At 34.9% G+C, this 16583-nt stretch overlaps 1 protein-coding gene across 2 annotated transcripts in view; it reads right to left on the reverse strand.

The window, feature by feature from the left end:
- Positions 1-3299: 3299 nt before the first annotated feature.
- SRP54 (signal recognition particle 54) overlaps positions 3300-16583 on the reverse strand; it is a 40947-nt gene continuing 27663 nt past the window's right edge. For both annotated transcript variants that reach the window (XM_032871278.1, XM_032871279.1), the window contains exons 12-16: positions 13570-13643; positions 13246-13354; positions 8196-8366; positions 4718-4813; positions 3300-3824 (exon numbers count right to left, since the gene is read on the reverse strand). In XM_032871278.1, the coding sequence (XP_032727169.1) occupies positions 3733-3824; positions 4718-4813; positions 8196-8366; positions 13246-13354; positions 13570-13643 (542 nt within the window). In that variant the 3' untranslated portion in view covers positions 3300-3732. The remainder of the gene's footprint in view (positions 3825-4717; positions 4814-8195; positions 8367-13245; positions 13355-13569; positions 13644-16583) is intronic.

Below are 16583 nucleotides of genomic sequence, written 5' to 3' on the forward strand. Positions count from 1 at the left end.
GCACAAATACTTACCTACCCCTAAATGCAAAGTGTGGGAAAACAACCATCACAGTAAAATTTCACATCCCCATCTATAACTACTTAACACAACCTACAGACTACAGAACTATCTAGGAGCTAAATTTAAAATTACCCCCCCCACATATGAGATACAAATTCATCATTCCTGTAATTTGTGACTCATAAGCCAAGAAGATATTAGGTTTTAATGCAATAGCTTAATGTTGGGAATATGGCAATTGGATTTTAGAACAGAATTTTAAAGATGACAACTCCATTTCAAATCCAGTGAATGCAAGCAATGAACATTATCTAGATTGGAGCTGTGATGATGGATTTCTAGTTTTGGATATAACTTCTTTGGCTTTATTAATAATTATTTCTAGATTTTAAGGAAGATCAAAACTTATGTACATTTTGTTGTTATTTAGCCATGATTTTCACTGATACTTTTATTACAGCTTATCCAAATTCCTTGGTTACTTTTCTCATACAAACTGTAAAATACTTGATTTGATCACATATCCAGCATCAAGTTAAAATTCCTTTGCATTTATTTTAAATGCTTTGTTCCATTTTTTTACAGAAATATTTGTATGTTCTAAAGCTATATGTAAAAAAATACAATTTTATTTTTACATTATGGTTTACTTTTTAAATCCTCTACATTCACTGAAATAAAGCAATAATATTATATTAATTTTACCAAACTAATATGCATGGTGAGAATTTAGTTCTAGTAAATTTCCTGCTTTTATTGCCTTCTGTATGTAGGTATTTATTCACAATATCATATTTCTTTTTAGCTATAGGGCACTATAGTTCTATTCAAAATGAGTACATTACTGCATATCAGATCTAGGAAATCTTCTCATTAAAATATACTGTATTTGAACAAAATAATGATTATGCAACACACTTTGAAATCATTTTTACTAAGTGTTTAATTTTTTCCAAAAAATCCCTCCATAAAATTGCAATGCATTATGTATACTTACCTTATATCTCATATGGCAGCAAATATGGTACTTCCAGAAGAATACTGACATCCATCACATTAAATTGCCTATTAATTTGCCCTTTGCTAGTACCATAGTTCGTTGAAACTAATTTCTGAGTTTTTGTTTTATAATTATATAATCATTGAAAGCTTAGGAATTACACCTAATTTTATGTTGGTACATATTTAATTAATATTATAATATAATTTAGGAAGGGGTGCCTGGGTGGCTTAGTCATTAAGCATCTGCCTTTGGCTCAGGTCATGATCCCAAGGTCCTGGGATAGAGCCCCACATCGTGCTCCCTGCTCAGCGGGGAACCTGCTTCTCCCTCTCCCACTCCCCCTGCTTGTGTTCCCTCTCTCACTGTATCTCTCTCCATCAAATAAATAAATAAAAATCTTTTAAAAAAATTAAATAAAATAAGATTCAGGAAGAATCCAATGTTATACAATATTAGATCTAGCTAGTGGTCTAAGCTGGGTCTATAACAGGTATCAAAAAGCTTAGCAACCAATTTTAACAACAGTGAAAAATAAAAGGAAATTTGGTCAAATTATTTGATTTTGGTATATGGTACTTACACTGTTAAACATCAGTACTTTGACAAAAACTGTGAGGTTGGAAGGATAGCTTTTGTAACTAAAGATGTCAGATTGAGCAATTAATGCAGTCAGAATTTGAGCAAGCATCTCCAATTCCCTCATCTTATAGAAAAGAGATATGGAAGCTGAACTAGGAGTTCTGGTGTCCTTTGCCACTGTAATTTTTGCTTCTGAAAAATATAATTTGCAACAGACACAAAAATACTTAAAAAAAAAAAAACAAACAAACAATGACTGAGCCATCAAGTTTGGCCAAGAGTCTCTTTTCCTTCTTTGGTCAAAGTGAAAAGTGGTACCCCGAGGATAGAAATCACAGAAATGCTTGCCCAGTAAAGGTGGTATCCATCAATTTAATTAGAAACTAATTTGGAAAACAACATTTTCTCATTGACAAATTTCTACAGCTGGACCTTATGTCATTTCTGCAGAACACAAGATACATAATTTATAATAGGGTATACAGTGTTCTATAGGGATATGCTAAATTTTTAGCTGGTAAAAATAATTTAGTGGGATATAAAATCATTGCCCAAGTAAACAAGAAAATCTGTTGCATTCTTTATGTCATTACTTTTTTTTTTTTAAATGTCATTACTTTTTAAAGATACTTCGGCCTTATAAGACCTTTTTATTAAAATACCTGAGTTATAAAAAATTAATACTATAAAAACCAGTTATTTCACTATTACAAATCAATCCTTTGCCAAAGATCAATTCATTATAACTCAAAATACACTACTACATGATATCTATAGTCTTCATGATGTCAATATTAAGTATAATAATTATTCTAGTATTTTTAATTCCATAATTTATTTAAAAGTCACTTTTCTATGATTTTTTTTTTTAAGATTTTATTTATTTATTTGACAGAGAGAGATCACAAGCAGGCAGAGAGGCAGGCAGAGAGAGAGGAGGAAGCAGGCTCCCTGCTGAGCAGAGAGCCCGATGCGGGCCTCGATCCCAGGACTCTGAGATCATGACCTGAGCCGAAGGCAGCAGCTTAACCCACTGAGCCACCCAGGTGCCCCTAAAAGTCACTTTTCTAAATGAAATATTTAGCAATCCAGAGTAACCAGCAACCAAGTCCACCTTGTCACTGTCTCATTATCTTTAATATTTAATCATGACAGCCTAATAATATGCAATTATTTTCCCACTAGGAAGTCTATAAGTTAACTATCACCAAAGAACATCAGTTTCATCAAGCAGATTTTTTTGGTGTGTAAGAAACAACAAAATTGGCTTTTCAAAAAAACCAAATATTGCCACTAAGGCTTCACATATATGAGGTTAAAAAATGGAAGCTATATACAAAACATTATATTATAAACTAAATTCACAATTTCAATTTTAAATGGCAGGCTTGAGATTTTTCTATGGCAAAATTAACGTAATTATTCTAGGTAAACAAAAATTCCTACTACTAATGGTTAAGTTATTCTACCATATTTCTGATTAAAGATAGACTTGTAGGATTAGGTTTGTTTTGTTTTTAAGTAGGCTCCAAACCCAGCATGGAGCCCAACACAGGGCTTGACTGAGATCAAGAGTCAGAAGAGGCTTAACAGAATGAGCCATCCAGACACCTTATAAGACTAGTTTTAAGTGACATACAGCCATTGGTTTTTCCCTCTGCCTTTTAATGTGATCCACTCTCATATTTAAATTATAAAGGAAATTAACAACCCCTTAATTTATAACGAGTTTGAAGTTTATTTTACAGCACTTTTATTGAGACATCATGTAACCACTGACCAGGACTGTTTACAAATGTAGTGCTTGGTCTTTGAGACAATTAAAAACTTTTAAGTACTAAATTTTACATCATGATTTGTTTAACTTAAGAAGTATTATGATGGTGAAAACTAACAGAAGAAAATCTAAAGCAAAAATATAATGATTTCCACAAAAACTATATATTCCTCCCTCATATCAAAGGGAGGAAAGTAGGAAGGAAAGAAGAAAAGGAGAGAGGGAAAAAATAGATGAGAAGAGAAAGAAAAATGGCAAGACAGGCAAGAAAAATACTTTTTTTTTTTTCCTGTTTGCAAAAAGGAGGGAAACTCTGAGGTCTCAGCAAATAATGTAATCAACTGAGTCAGTTTATATTAAGGCATCTTCTTTACATATTATTGAATCCCATCATGCCTTTCATATTGCCAGCAGCACCCTGTTGAAATTGCCTCATCATTGACTGAAGTCCTGCCATACCACCTAGAGTAAAAATAGAGTAAAATCAGGTAATTATTAGGTGGCACTTGAAACATGTATTATTATTCTTACCAAGTAAGTACTTTAACTTCTAAAATATTTACTGGGATCTGATTACGATTTGGTCATCAGCCTTAAAGAACATGCCAATTAAAAATCTGTATTATTAACCAGCATCCTTATCTATAAAACAGAAAAAAAAATAACCTACCTCATCAAGTTAGAAGGAATAAATAAGATAATATACGAAAAGATCTTAGAACAGTACCTGTCACACAGCAGGGAGTCAATAATTCTAAACAAAAGAATTTTTTCTGGGAAGTCCAAAAGAGTCTTGTTGTAAATAGTAACCAATTCTGGGAAGTGGAGGAATTGTTTCACAGAAGTTACAGGAAGAAAAGAATTAAACATCTATATGCCCTGAGATGAACTAAATGCTTTCATATATATTAGCTCACTTAATTGTCACAATTTCCTGACGAGATATTATCTGTGATTTTACCAAAGAGGAAAGTAAGGTTCAGAAAGTTTAAGGAACTTTTCATAGGTCACACAGCAAAAGTATAACTGGGTTTCAAAATCCTTCTATAATTTCAAAGTCTCATCATTGAAAATATCCAGATTCCAAACTAGGGCAAAAGGTCACTGGAACAAACATTAACAGATGATGATGAAGTATCTTGCTCAAAAATCACACAGATGGCAGCAGAAGAGGGAATAAAACCTCATTTATATAGCACTATTACAACCATTCAACTTAGAATTCAGATGACTATTTCCCTCAAATCATACACCTTTTGAACAGATGTTTATAATATCACAACAGAAGGCTTATTAAAACTCAACCTTTATAAATTAAACTGTGTATTATAAACTGGCAACAACTTTGTATTTACCCATGTGATGAAGAACTCTTGGATCCATCATTTTGGCCATTTGTTGATTCAGTTTTGCCATCTGTGACTGACTCACATTCTTAGACATGTCACCACCTGGGGAAAAAAAAAGTTTTGAGGAGAATGCAATATAATCAGAGTATTGTAGAAAGTTTAATGAATTGAGGAAAATTTTTAATAAATCACCTACAACCATACTACGCTTACACATTATTTCTCTTCTAATCTTTATCTCAATTACATACATATTTTTGAGAAAGAACAAGGGAAATTCTATACTAAGGGGCATTTAAGGGATTTTTTAAGGGCTATGATTTTTGTTACTACAGAACTGTATCCAGTGATTCTTGACAGTAAGCTACAACAATGTTTAAAAGTCATATGGGAAAATGGCAAACAAAAACCTGACTCTATAGATAAGGGTTCACAGGGAAAGAGCCTGGGTTGCTGGTAAATTAATATAAAAGAATACGACTGAGAGAACATGAAGGTTTGCATATAGCTAAGAAGCTATTAAAAATAATGAAAAGCTTCAGAGAATGGAAAAACAAATAATGCAAATCCATTTACCAATGAATTTCCACACACTTAACTGAAAACTCCACAGTAAAAAAGGAAGCCAATAAAAGAGATGCACTCTGAGGAAGAACAGATAAGAGCATCCTCTTTAGAGAAAAGCTGCTGTGGTCAAGAGACAGGAAGCAAAATAGATCACCGATGCAACAACAATGAGTAAGTAGAGGGGCTTCAGCCAAAATTATCTCAAAGGAACATTAATTCTGGTACTTCTCAAATGCATTATGAAAATGAACATCAAAGCTGGCTCATCTGAATAAATTATATGAATTAAGAAATATGAATAAAATACATTTTTATAAAACATGGTAAAATCTGTGAAAACTTTCTCATGATTAATACATCGGTATAAGATGTGAATTCTGTATCCATTGGTAAATTGTCACAAGTGTTTGTTTCTGAGGACTTAAAACTTGTAAGAAATATTAAGAGCTTGGTGTAACAAGAATGTGTGTTACATCTACTGCCCATTCATCTTGATTGTGCCTTTACTGAGTAATCAGTGCTTAGATAAGTGGATCTACTATAGTTCTAGCAAGAATAGTCAGCTATCTCTCTAAAATAAATAAATCTCTTTATTTATTTATTTATTTATTTACTTTTTTTAAAAAGCTTTAAAAAAGCAGTGCCAGGGTAGCACAATTGGTTATGCATCCAACTTGGTTTCAGCTCAGGTCATGATCTCAAAGTCGTCAGATTGGGTTCCCCGCTTAGCGCAGTGTCTGCTTGAGATTCTCTCTTCCTCTCCCTCTGCACCCCACCCCCCACTTGTGCTCTCTTTCTCTCTCTCTTATTTTTTTAAAGATTTTTTTATTTATTTGAGAAACAGCAAGAGAGAGGAAGAGAGAGAAAGCATGAGCAGAGGAGGGGCAGGTAGAGAGGGAGAGGCAGACTCCCTGCTGAGCAGGGAGCCAGATGTAGGGCTCGATCCCAGGACCCTCGAATCATGACTTAAGCTGAAGGTAGACAATTAACTGACTGAGCCACCCAGATGCTCTAAAATAAGTAAAAACCTCTTTAAAAAAATAGGGTTATTTGGGAAAGATGTTAAACTGACATGTGTTTAATAATCACTATTTGAAATAGCATGTGATGTGAGGAATTATAACCAATCTTAAACATGTTTGTCTAACTTTCCTCCCTGTCACAAAAATACAAAATAACATAGGGTCACCTGGGTGGCTCAGCTGGTTAAGCCACAGACTCTTGATTTCAGCTCAGGTCATGATTTCAGGGTCATGAGATCGAGCCCCACATCAGGCTCTGCATGCAGCAGGGAGTCTGCTTGAGAGTTTCTCTCTCCCTCTGTTCCTCCCCCAACTCATGTGTTCACATGCTCCCCCGCTCTTTCAAATACATACATAAATAAATAAGTAAAATCTTAAAAAAAAAAAAGAAAAAATAGCATATAGCAAGCAAAGAAAATAAGAAAAGTATCAAAGACAAAAGGGAAAAAATATACTCATCCTTTTTAGTAAGCTATTCAGTGGTACTGCTTCATTTGGAGATTATCTAATCAGTGTGTTTTGAGATAATAAATTCACTTTAATAGTGTTTGTAATACAGAAAAAAAAATTTTAAGAGAGGGCTAGGACAATTAGAAAAGTAAACTTATCTTTTGACCTTACACAGTACACAGCAAAATAAATTTAAGATGAGATAAAAAGTTAGAAACCTAGGGACGCCTGGGTGGCTCAGTTGGTTGGACGACTGCCTTCAGCTCAGGTCATGATCCCGGAATCCCGGGATCGAGTCCCACATCGGGCTCCCAGCTCCATGGGGAGTCTGCTTCTCCCTCTGACCTTCTCCTTGCTCATGCTCTCTCTCACTGTCTCGCTCTCAAATAAATAAATAAAATCTTTAAAAAAAAATAAAAAATAAAAAAAATAAAAAAAATAAAAAAAAGTTAGAAACCTAAAAAATAACATCCAAACAAGTAGAAAATGTAGGTGGGTATTTTATCAGCACAGCGAAGGTTTTTCTGAGCATAACAGAAATAAAAGAAAATGATAAATAGTCTGGGCTACATTAAAAATAAAAGCTTCCATTCACTAAAAAATACAAATAAAAATAAAAGGCAAATGAATAGTGGGTAAAATACTTGCAGACCTAAACCAAGGATTTTCAAGAGTTACTACAAAGCAACAGGGGGGAAAAATGAGACAAATGAACAAGGAACCTAAGGGGTGATTCACAAAGGGAATCCAAACTAATAAATGTATAAAGAGATGTTAAACTTGAGTAGTAATCTAAAAACACCTACTGAAAGAAACATTTGATCATTAAATTGGAAACAGTAAATTATTACAAAATTCATTCAGCGTCTACTATGTAATCTGATTAAACAGACAAAACCCCTGGCTTCCCAGAAGACCACACAGGAACTAATGACAGAACTGATACTAATACAGAAGCAAATGAGCCAGCCTAAATATCCACTGCAGAAAACAAAGATACAAGCATAACCTGAAGAATATTCAGTGATTAAAAGCTATATTCTAAAGAATATTTGGCAATATAGAAAAATAAGTCATGATGCTTCAGAAGAAAGCATTAGGTATAGTCCCATTCGCAATGGGACCCACAGGATTCTCTGGGGAGATAAGATAATGGGTGTTTTAAGTTTTTTTCATATACTTTCTTATTCTGTCTAAATTTTCTTTAATATGTATTACATCTTCATAAAAAGAAAATCATTGTTTGTTTTTTAATTAGTGTTTATTACCTTGAATCTGAAAACAGAGAAATCACAGATCACATTCAAGAAGTTCTTAACTAGAACATGAAATTCAGCAATATGTTTCCCAATATTTGCAGTACTCCCCGGCTTTAATTTTAGTGTTTCAGCTTCTTTCTTTACTTTCACTACGTTAACTAATGAGGAGTCTGTTATTTTTCTTACCTTTGAAAAGTCCTTTGATACCGCCCATCTTTTTTACCATCTGTGCAAATTTGGTGTATTGTGTCAAAAGTTCTTGAACATCTCTTGTTGACACACCTGATCCTCTTGCTACTCTTTGGATTCTTCCTGGTTGCTTACTAAAAACCTTGGCACCATCAGTACTGTCAAGTTCTGTAGACAAAGATTACTTTCATTTACATACACTTAACATTCATTATTAAAACAGTTATGTACAAATACTATACACACAAAAATAAAATGGTAAAACCACCACCTGATTTAACAAATGTTATCACCTGCCATGTTTGCATCTGATTTTTTAAAAAATTTTATTTATTTATTTGACAGAGAAAGAGAGATCACAATTAGACAGAGAGGCAGGCAGAGAGAGAGAGGGAAGCAGGCTCCCCACCCAGAACCCTGAGATCATGACCTGAGCCAAAGGCAGAGGCTTAACCCATTTTTAAACATTAAACATAAACTGTATTCAAAAGAACATCTATAATATTTGTAAGCTACAAAAACAATAAAAAATACACATGTACTCACTCCACCATTTAAGTAAAATAGAACATTTGAAAACCTTTAAAACCCATGTCCACCTTTTCCATATCTCATATCCAACTGCCCCTCAGAGCATACTAGAAGTATAAGGTATATTTCAAAAAAAGAAAAGTGCTTGCTTTAGCTCTAAATAACTATTAACATTTAAATAATAAATTTAGGCATCTAAGCAACAGAAATAAGTAAGTTCTATCATCAACAGAATAATGGTAATCTTTTCCATATAATTACTACTAGTATTTTAATCCTTTCTGTGACATAGAGTGAGTTAATTCCCCCCAGTGTTTTTATAACTCTTAGAATACGAGGTGCATTTCTTCTGGCTTTCACTGCATACAATCTCAGGAATGCGACAGACTTTAGTCTAAGTTTCTATTACATCTGCATTCTCTCTACAACATCCCCCAATAAATGGTCATCTAGCCTCAGTCTTAATGTGCCCAGATGACCCACTATCTAGTATCTAAAATACAGTAATCTATGCCATTCTATCATACCTGTAATTATGGAAAATCTTTTCACATATTAAAATAAAACAAATTTGCCTGGCACCTCTTCCTATTTGCATATGTGTCTCCTTGCCAGGCACAAAGAATGAGGCTTTCAAATATTTGAGAGCTACCAAGTCTCTGGTGAATTTCCTCTAGGTTACAAATTCCCAAATCTTTTGACTGTTTCTCTTATAACATGGTATAGAACTCCATTTATTATTTTTTTTAAAAGATTTTATTTTTATTTGACGGAGGAAAAAAAGAAAGAGAGAGAAAGGAAGTGCAAGCAAGGGGGAGCAGCAGAGGGAGAAGCAGCAGCAGCCTCCCCACCAAGCAAGGAGTCCAACGTAGGGCTCGATCCCAGCACCCTGGGATCATGACCTGAGCCGAAGGCAGATGCTTACCAACTAAGCCACCCAGGTGCCCCCAGAACTCCATTTATTATCCTGATTTCCTAATATTTTCTAATTTGTCTATGCCCTCTAAGCATATAGTCCAGAAGTAAACTGAAATCCAGTACAATGTAAATAAGGAGCCCATTATCTCATAATAAATTTACAGCCATTAAAACCTAAATCCATCTCATAAATGCAGCTTTTAAGCCACACCTTCACTATAAAATATTTAGGAAATATGTATTCTAACAGCTAAAGTGGAGTGAAGTGAAAAGACAAGCTATGACAGCACATCATGGTAAGTCGTTATGACAGAATTAAATGAAAGTCAGAAGGGGACATAATTTAAAGAAGAAAGGAAGTCAGGAAGGTTCCATGCTGATGGTTCTTCTTTAATTGAGTAGTTCTAAAGGACAAATAGGAGTTCAATAAGAGAAAGAAGCAAGGGACATTCTACGAAACAGAACATGGGATTTCTAGAATAAAAATAGTTTTGTGTAGAAGAAATGAAGCTTGGATAAGAGCTGAGATTTTATAAAGTTGCAAAAGTAGGTAAGGACAAGATTATAACAGGATCTGTATGCCAGGCTTAGGAGTTTGGAATTCATTATGACAACAATAAAAAGTCACTGAAAGAGTCTGACCCTAGAATTTTTCTTTAAAGATTTTATTTATTTATTTATTTGAGAGAGAGCAAGCGAGAGCATACGAGCTCTCTAGCAGGGGGAGGGGCAGAGGGAGAGAGGGAATCTTAAGCAGGCTCCACACCCAGCAAAGAGCCTGACATAGGGCTCAATCTCATGACCCCGAGATCATGACCTGAGCGGAAACCAAGTCAGATGCTCAACCAAATGAGCCACCCAAGCGCCCCGATCCCAGAATTTTTTGTTTAGAAAGGCCATTATTGTGTCAGTGAGGAAGACAAATTGGTAAGAGAAGTGATAAAATCGAAAGGTAAATGTTAGGAAGCTACTATATAACAATCTAGGTTAAGAAATGATGAGTGTATGAACTAACTCAGAAACAAAGGAAAGAGGGAAGATATAAGAACTATTTAGGAAATGGAACTCACTAAACCTAAGGTAATGTTAAGGTTCCTATATTCCACTAGAAGTGGTAAAATACTATTAGAAGTAAACTGTGATAAGCTAAATACATATGCATATTATAATACCAGGCAGTTCAATATGTATGCATATTGTAATACCTAAAGCAACCATTAAGAAAATTATTTCTAAAAATATATTCAGGGGGTGCCTGCGTGGCTCAGTGGGTTAAAGCCTCTACCTTCGGCTCAGGTCATGATCCCAGGGTCCTGAGATCAAGTCCCGCATCAGGCTCTCTGCTCAGCAGGGAGCCTGCTTCCCAGCTCCCCCCCAACCTGCCTCTCTGCCTCTGTGATCTCTGTCAAATAAATAAATAAAATCTTTAAAAATATATATTCAGAAAAACTATATGTATTAAATAACCTATAAATAATAATTATTATTCTATAATATTTATAGAATACTAAATAACATTCAAGTAACTCACAGGAACATATAAAAGAAAAAAATCAGAAAAACAAAACTTGCAAGGAACAAACAGGACAAAAATTAATTTGACAGAACTAAATCCTAATATATCAATAATGTATCAGTTAAAAGAGAGTGTATGGGAATGTGTTAATAGAAAAAAATAACTCAATTACATGCTGTTGACTAAAACTCACTTCGAATGTAATGATGCAGACAGGTTAGAAGTAAAAAAGATAGAAAAAGATAAACAATCCAAACAACTGATTAAAAGAAAGCTCTATTAATATAAGACAAAACAGACGACGGACAAAGGAGGACATTACATACAAATGACAAAAAGGTCAATTTACCAAGAAGACAAAACAATTCTAAGTGTGTACTGTACCCAACAAAAGAGCTTACCTGACAAAAAAAATTATAGAACTAAGGAGAAGAGCTAGGCACTTCAATACCTTCATCTCCATAATCAATAGAACAACTAGACAGAAAATCAGCAAGGACATAAATCTTGGTTGACCCCAGTTTCTAGGTTGGGTGACTTGAGTAGATAGGTATCTATCAGATAGATGGAAGTGTCATTCCCCAAGGGAGAAAACTGAATTTTGGATCCATACCTCAGAAAACTTTCAAACTTATAAATAGAGATGTATGTCCACCATTTAGTGAGCATCTAGAAAAGAGGTGGTCCAGAGTGCAGACTCTTGAGCCAGAATGCCTGAGTTTGACGCCCAGTCTCTCCACTCTGTAGTTAGCATCCTTGAGCAAACAACTCAACTTTCTGTATCTCAATTTCCTAATCTGCGAAAGCTATATAAAAATGGATTTTAACCCCAGAACTGTCCCTTGAGAGTTACTATGATGATTAGATGGGTTAATATATATAAAAAGCTCAGGAGAGAGTAAATACTCTAGATATGGCTGTAATTATTAATTCTACCTACAAAACTTTTTGTAGTGTTGAAGACACACAGATGAGAAAGACACAATCTTATTTGGGTTACTACGAAAGCCTAGAGCTCAGGAAAGAGGTAGAGACTACAAAAAAATAATCGATCAAGCAACAGAGAAAGTATAGATGTGGATGAATTATTCAAAAAAAATGAGCAGAATGAGAAGAAACATTGGCTGAGGACAGAACCTGTAGTATACAGTCATTTTAGGGGCAGGCTGAAAAAGTAACTGGGTTAACAAGAAAGGTAAGGGTAAAATTAGTGAGATGGCATAACAGAAGACTGAAAAAAAGGTAATTAACAACAGCCAATGTTTAAAGGTCAAGAAAAAGACTGACTGAAAAAAAATCCACTGGAGCAGCTCAGTAGGTTACTGGAAATCTTTTTATGATCTGTTTCCATGTGGTGGTGGGGAAAGAAGTTAGATTTCAGTAGTTTGAGAAAAATACAAACTGTTCTTTTAAGAAGTTTGGCTGAAAAGAGAAAAAAAAAAAGAATAAAAAAGCATGAGGGAGGATAGCCCAGAAAACCTGAACTTAAGAATATTTATATGCTGATGGGGGAAAAAAGTCAGTAGGTAAGAAGAGACTGGAGATACAGGAAAGGATTTTATTGAGGGTATACTTTCCCTCTTCTGCTCACTCCTCCCCAACTTGTGCACACACACACTCTCTCTCCCTCTAAAAAAAAACAAGACTGAAACCTTGAGAGCTTCAATGCCAAGTAAGTTTGTAAACCTTCTTAAACTATCTCTTACAGATTCCCAATTCATGTTAGCATATGACTATTCTGAGGAGACTTATAATAAATAAACTTAATAGTTTTTTAACCCAGAATTCCCTCACATTCATTTGACTACGGAACTCTCAAGTTATTTCTATCATCATCAAGGAGAACGAGCGTTCTCTGGAGAACACTTGGGAGAGTGTTCGGAAATGTACTAGACATTTTTATGAAATCAATCCAATAGTCATAACCCTTTGAATAAGAGCTTCCAAACAGCTATAAATCTATCTACCAATAATCTTCTAGTCTAAAATTTTTCCCCATCTTGTCCACAAGAACACAGTGAAACTATCCACTTGCAAATATTCAGAACGTTGTCCTCTAAATCAAATAATCTGCCATCTTACCTTGATCATTCATACTATCCATTATCGTCATTAATTTCTTTAGCCTTGCCATTGACTCCTGTTCATTTCCTTTGCTCATAAAGTCTGTTCCAAAACCAGGGATCATCCCCTGAAATAAATATATTTCAACACAAAAATCAACAATAGCTTGAAAATAAATTGTTCAGAATGTTCACATTTAACTATTGGCTTTATTTTTGACACTAAGTTTTTAAAATTTTTTTACCCAAACAGCAAAAATAATAAAAGCAAATGCATCTATTTTTAAAATTTTTAATGAAAAGCAGAAGAAGAAAGAAAAAAAAAACTTTTAGGATAACTAACCAAGATCTGACTGAAGGGGCCCATTTTCATGATATTTTGAAATTGTTCATACATGTCTCGCAACGTAAACTGACCTGAAATACAATATAAATGGTTCAGATATATTAGAGAATGTACATTTCCATTCAATAAAATTAATCTTTTCCTTAGTCATGGGTTCATCCTGAAGCACACTTGTAAAACATCCAACTGATAAACATTCCTGAGCAGTCACTAGGGGCAAGATCATAGGGTGAATGCACTGTAGAATATAACACAGATTCTGTCCTAGAGAAGCTCACATTCTATCAGAGAAGACAGACAAAAACAAATATGCAAAAACCTTGAAAACAAGGCAACCCAACTCTACCCACTAGGATGACTAAAAAGCCTGACAGCACCAAAAGTTAAAGATATGGAGCAAGAAGAACTCTCACATGTTGCTGAGAATGAAAAATGGCAAGACACTTTAGAAGACTGTCTGCCTTTTCCTAAACAACTTGGCTGTCCATAGGACAGGAAAGTGATAGACTGTGGATGAAATACTACCCAGCAACAAAAGAACAAGCTACAAGTACACACAACTAAATGGATGAATGTCAAAAATTTATGCTCAATCAAAGAAACTAGGTGGGGGGAGGGTGGGAGAAAGGACATAACTCTAGGAGTTTTACAATATGATGTACTTACTGGGAAGGAGAATGAGCAAACTTTGTAGTTAATGGAAATGTTGTTTCCTGATGGATATGGGTTATTCTGCATTGTCAAAATTGACAGAATCATATCCTTAGGAACCAAGCATTTCACTATGTGTAAATGAACTTAAATTAACAACAACAACAACAATCCAGAGTATTTTCTGTTTATGTCCTAAAGATATAACTAGAAAAGGTATTTGGGTTTTGCCGTTCTGTTAAATTTAAGGGGCAGTACAATATTTTAAAGGAAATGTTAGAGCAGACAGCTAGAAATGCAAAAATAAACAATGGTAGAAAAAGTTAAGGCTGAAATACACATTTGGCCATTATATAGAAGGGACCACTGAAGCCATGACAGCAGATGAAATCCACTGTCATGGAACCCAAGTGAAGAGTTTGAAAACAAAAGAAAGATAACAAATATTGGGAACCAAGGTAAAAAAGAAAGGTTACTACTTTTGCCCTTGGTGACCTCAGAAATAGTAGAATGCTAAGAGCAGAAGCAAAATGCAGATACAGGAAGAGACCTAAGAGTCAAAAAGTAGACTGACTAGGGATATAGTTTAGTGTGGTGGTGGAAGTACTGGTAGGGCTCTCCAGTAGAGAGGAAGGTGGGGAAAAGAACCTGGCAATGAGGGATAGAATCATTTGTACAACAAATATTTATTAAAGATCTACGAAGTGCCAGAAATAGGTACTATAAACTTAAAAGGTGAGGAATACAGCTATGAAACTTACCTACATCTTCAAGCAGGGAAGTCAGATATCTAGTAATTGTGATGAACAATACAAAAATTATAGGGTACAATGGAAACATAAAGCAGAGAGTTTTAACTCAGTCCAGGGATCAGGTAAAGTGTCCCAAAGAAGGAGAGACTGAAGTATGAGTAGGAGTTAGCCAGTACAGCTGGGGAGAGGAGGGTGGAAGTTGGAAGATGAGAGTACACCTGTCTAACAGGCAAAGGCACAGAGGTGACAGATAGCAATGTACATTTGAGAAGCTGAGTGAAATTTAGCCTGCCGGCACATGAAATGTTAAGAACAGCATCAAAAATGATACGGAAGGGAGTGCATGGGTGGCGTGAGTTAAACGGCTGCCTGCAGCTCAGGTCATAATCCCAGGGTCCTGGAATCGAGCCCTGCATTGGGCTCCCTGCTCAGTGGAGAGCCTGCTTCTCCCTCTCCCTCTGCCTGCTGCTCTGCCTACTTCTGCTCTCTCACTTTCTGTCAAATAATGAAATCTAAAAAAAAAAAAAAAAAAAAAGTTACAGAAGATGTGGCCAGAAGGTAGAGTCTTTTTTTTAAGACTTTAATCTCTACACCCAACATAGGGCTCAAATTCACAACTCTTAGATCAAGAGTCACATGCTCCTCCAACTGAGCCAGCTAGGCACCCCAATGGTAGTGTCATTTAAAAACATCCTAAAGGCAATGGGAAGCCACCGAAAGATTTTTAAGAAAGGCAGTAATGGGATCAGACTTGCATTTTTCAAAGATCATTTAGCTACAGTATTAAAAATAGATCCAAGGGGAAGAATCCAAGAAACAGGAAGATTGTTAGAATAAACAATCTAGGCAAGAGATAAACTTGCATAATTGAAGGAGCTGGAGAGAAGGGAATGGAACGAAGATATTTAGGAGGTGGACTTACTAGGCCAGTTGACTGATGGCAAAAGGAAAGGGCAGAGTGAGGAAGAAGTAAGAAAGAGTCCACAACACCCGTTTCTGCCTCTGGCAACAAGACATTAGCATTCATTGAAGATAACAATCCGGTAAGACAGTAGGATGGGTAGATACGGATATGCTGAATTTGAAGTATGGATGGAACATCCAAGAATGGTCTAGTAAACATACAGATAACGGTCTGAAGCTCCAGAGAAAAGAAGATGGCCTAGCATTGATCCCTGAAGAACACCAACATTTAAGAGAGAGATAAAGGCGTCGGTAACTGACAAGTGAGAAAGAGCAGAGAGGCAAGATAGTATGTGATAGAAATGGTCCATAATAATATATGTTGAAAGCTCCTGATTTTATATGTATCAACTGATTTAATCCTCATAATTCTATGAGGGAGAGACTTACTATTACCTACTTTTTACAGATAAAGAAATAAAGGTTAATTTGAAAAAGTTACATTGCTAAAAAATAGATCAGATATAAATTCAGGTGTGTTAGATTTAAGAACTTGAGCTCTTAATCACAACATATATGTTCTACAGAAGTGGTCCTTAATGTGATGTGAAAAAATGTGTGTGCTTTATTTCATTCTTTCAAATTTCTTTATATTTTATTATATATTATATATATACATATATACGCACACATAATTTATAAGTA

Source organism: Lontra canadensis, unplaced genomic scaffold, assembly GCF_010015895.1.
Source record: "Lontra canadensis isolate GAN:19392208 unplaced genomic scaffold, GSC_riverotter_1.0 scaffold42, whole genome shotgun sequence".
Taxonomy (NCBI): domain Eukaryota; kingdom Metazoa; phylum Chordata; class Mammalia; order Carnivora; family Mustelidae; genus Lontra; species Lontra canadensis.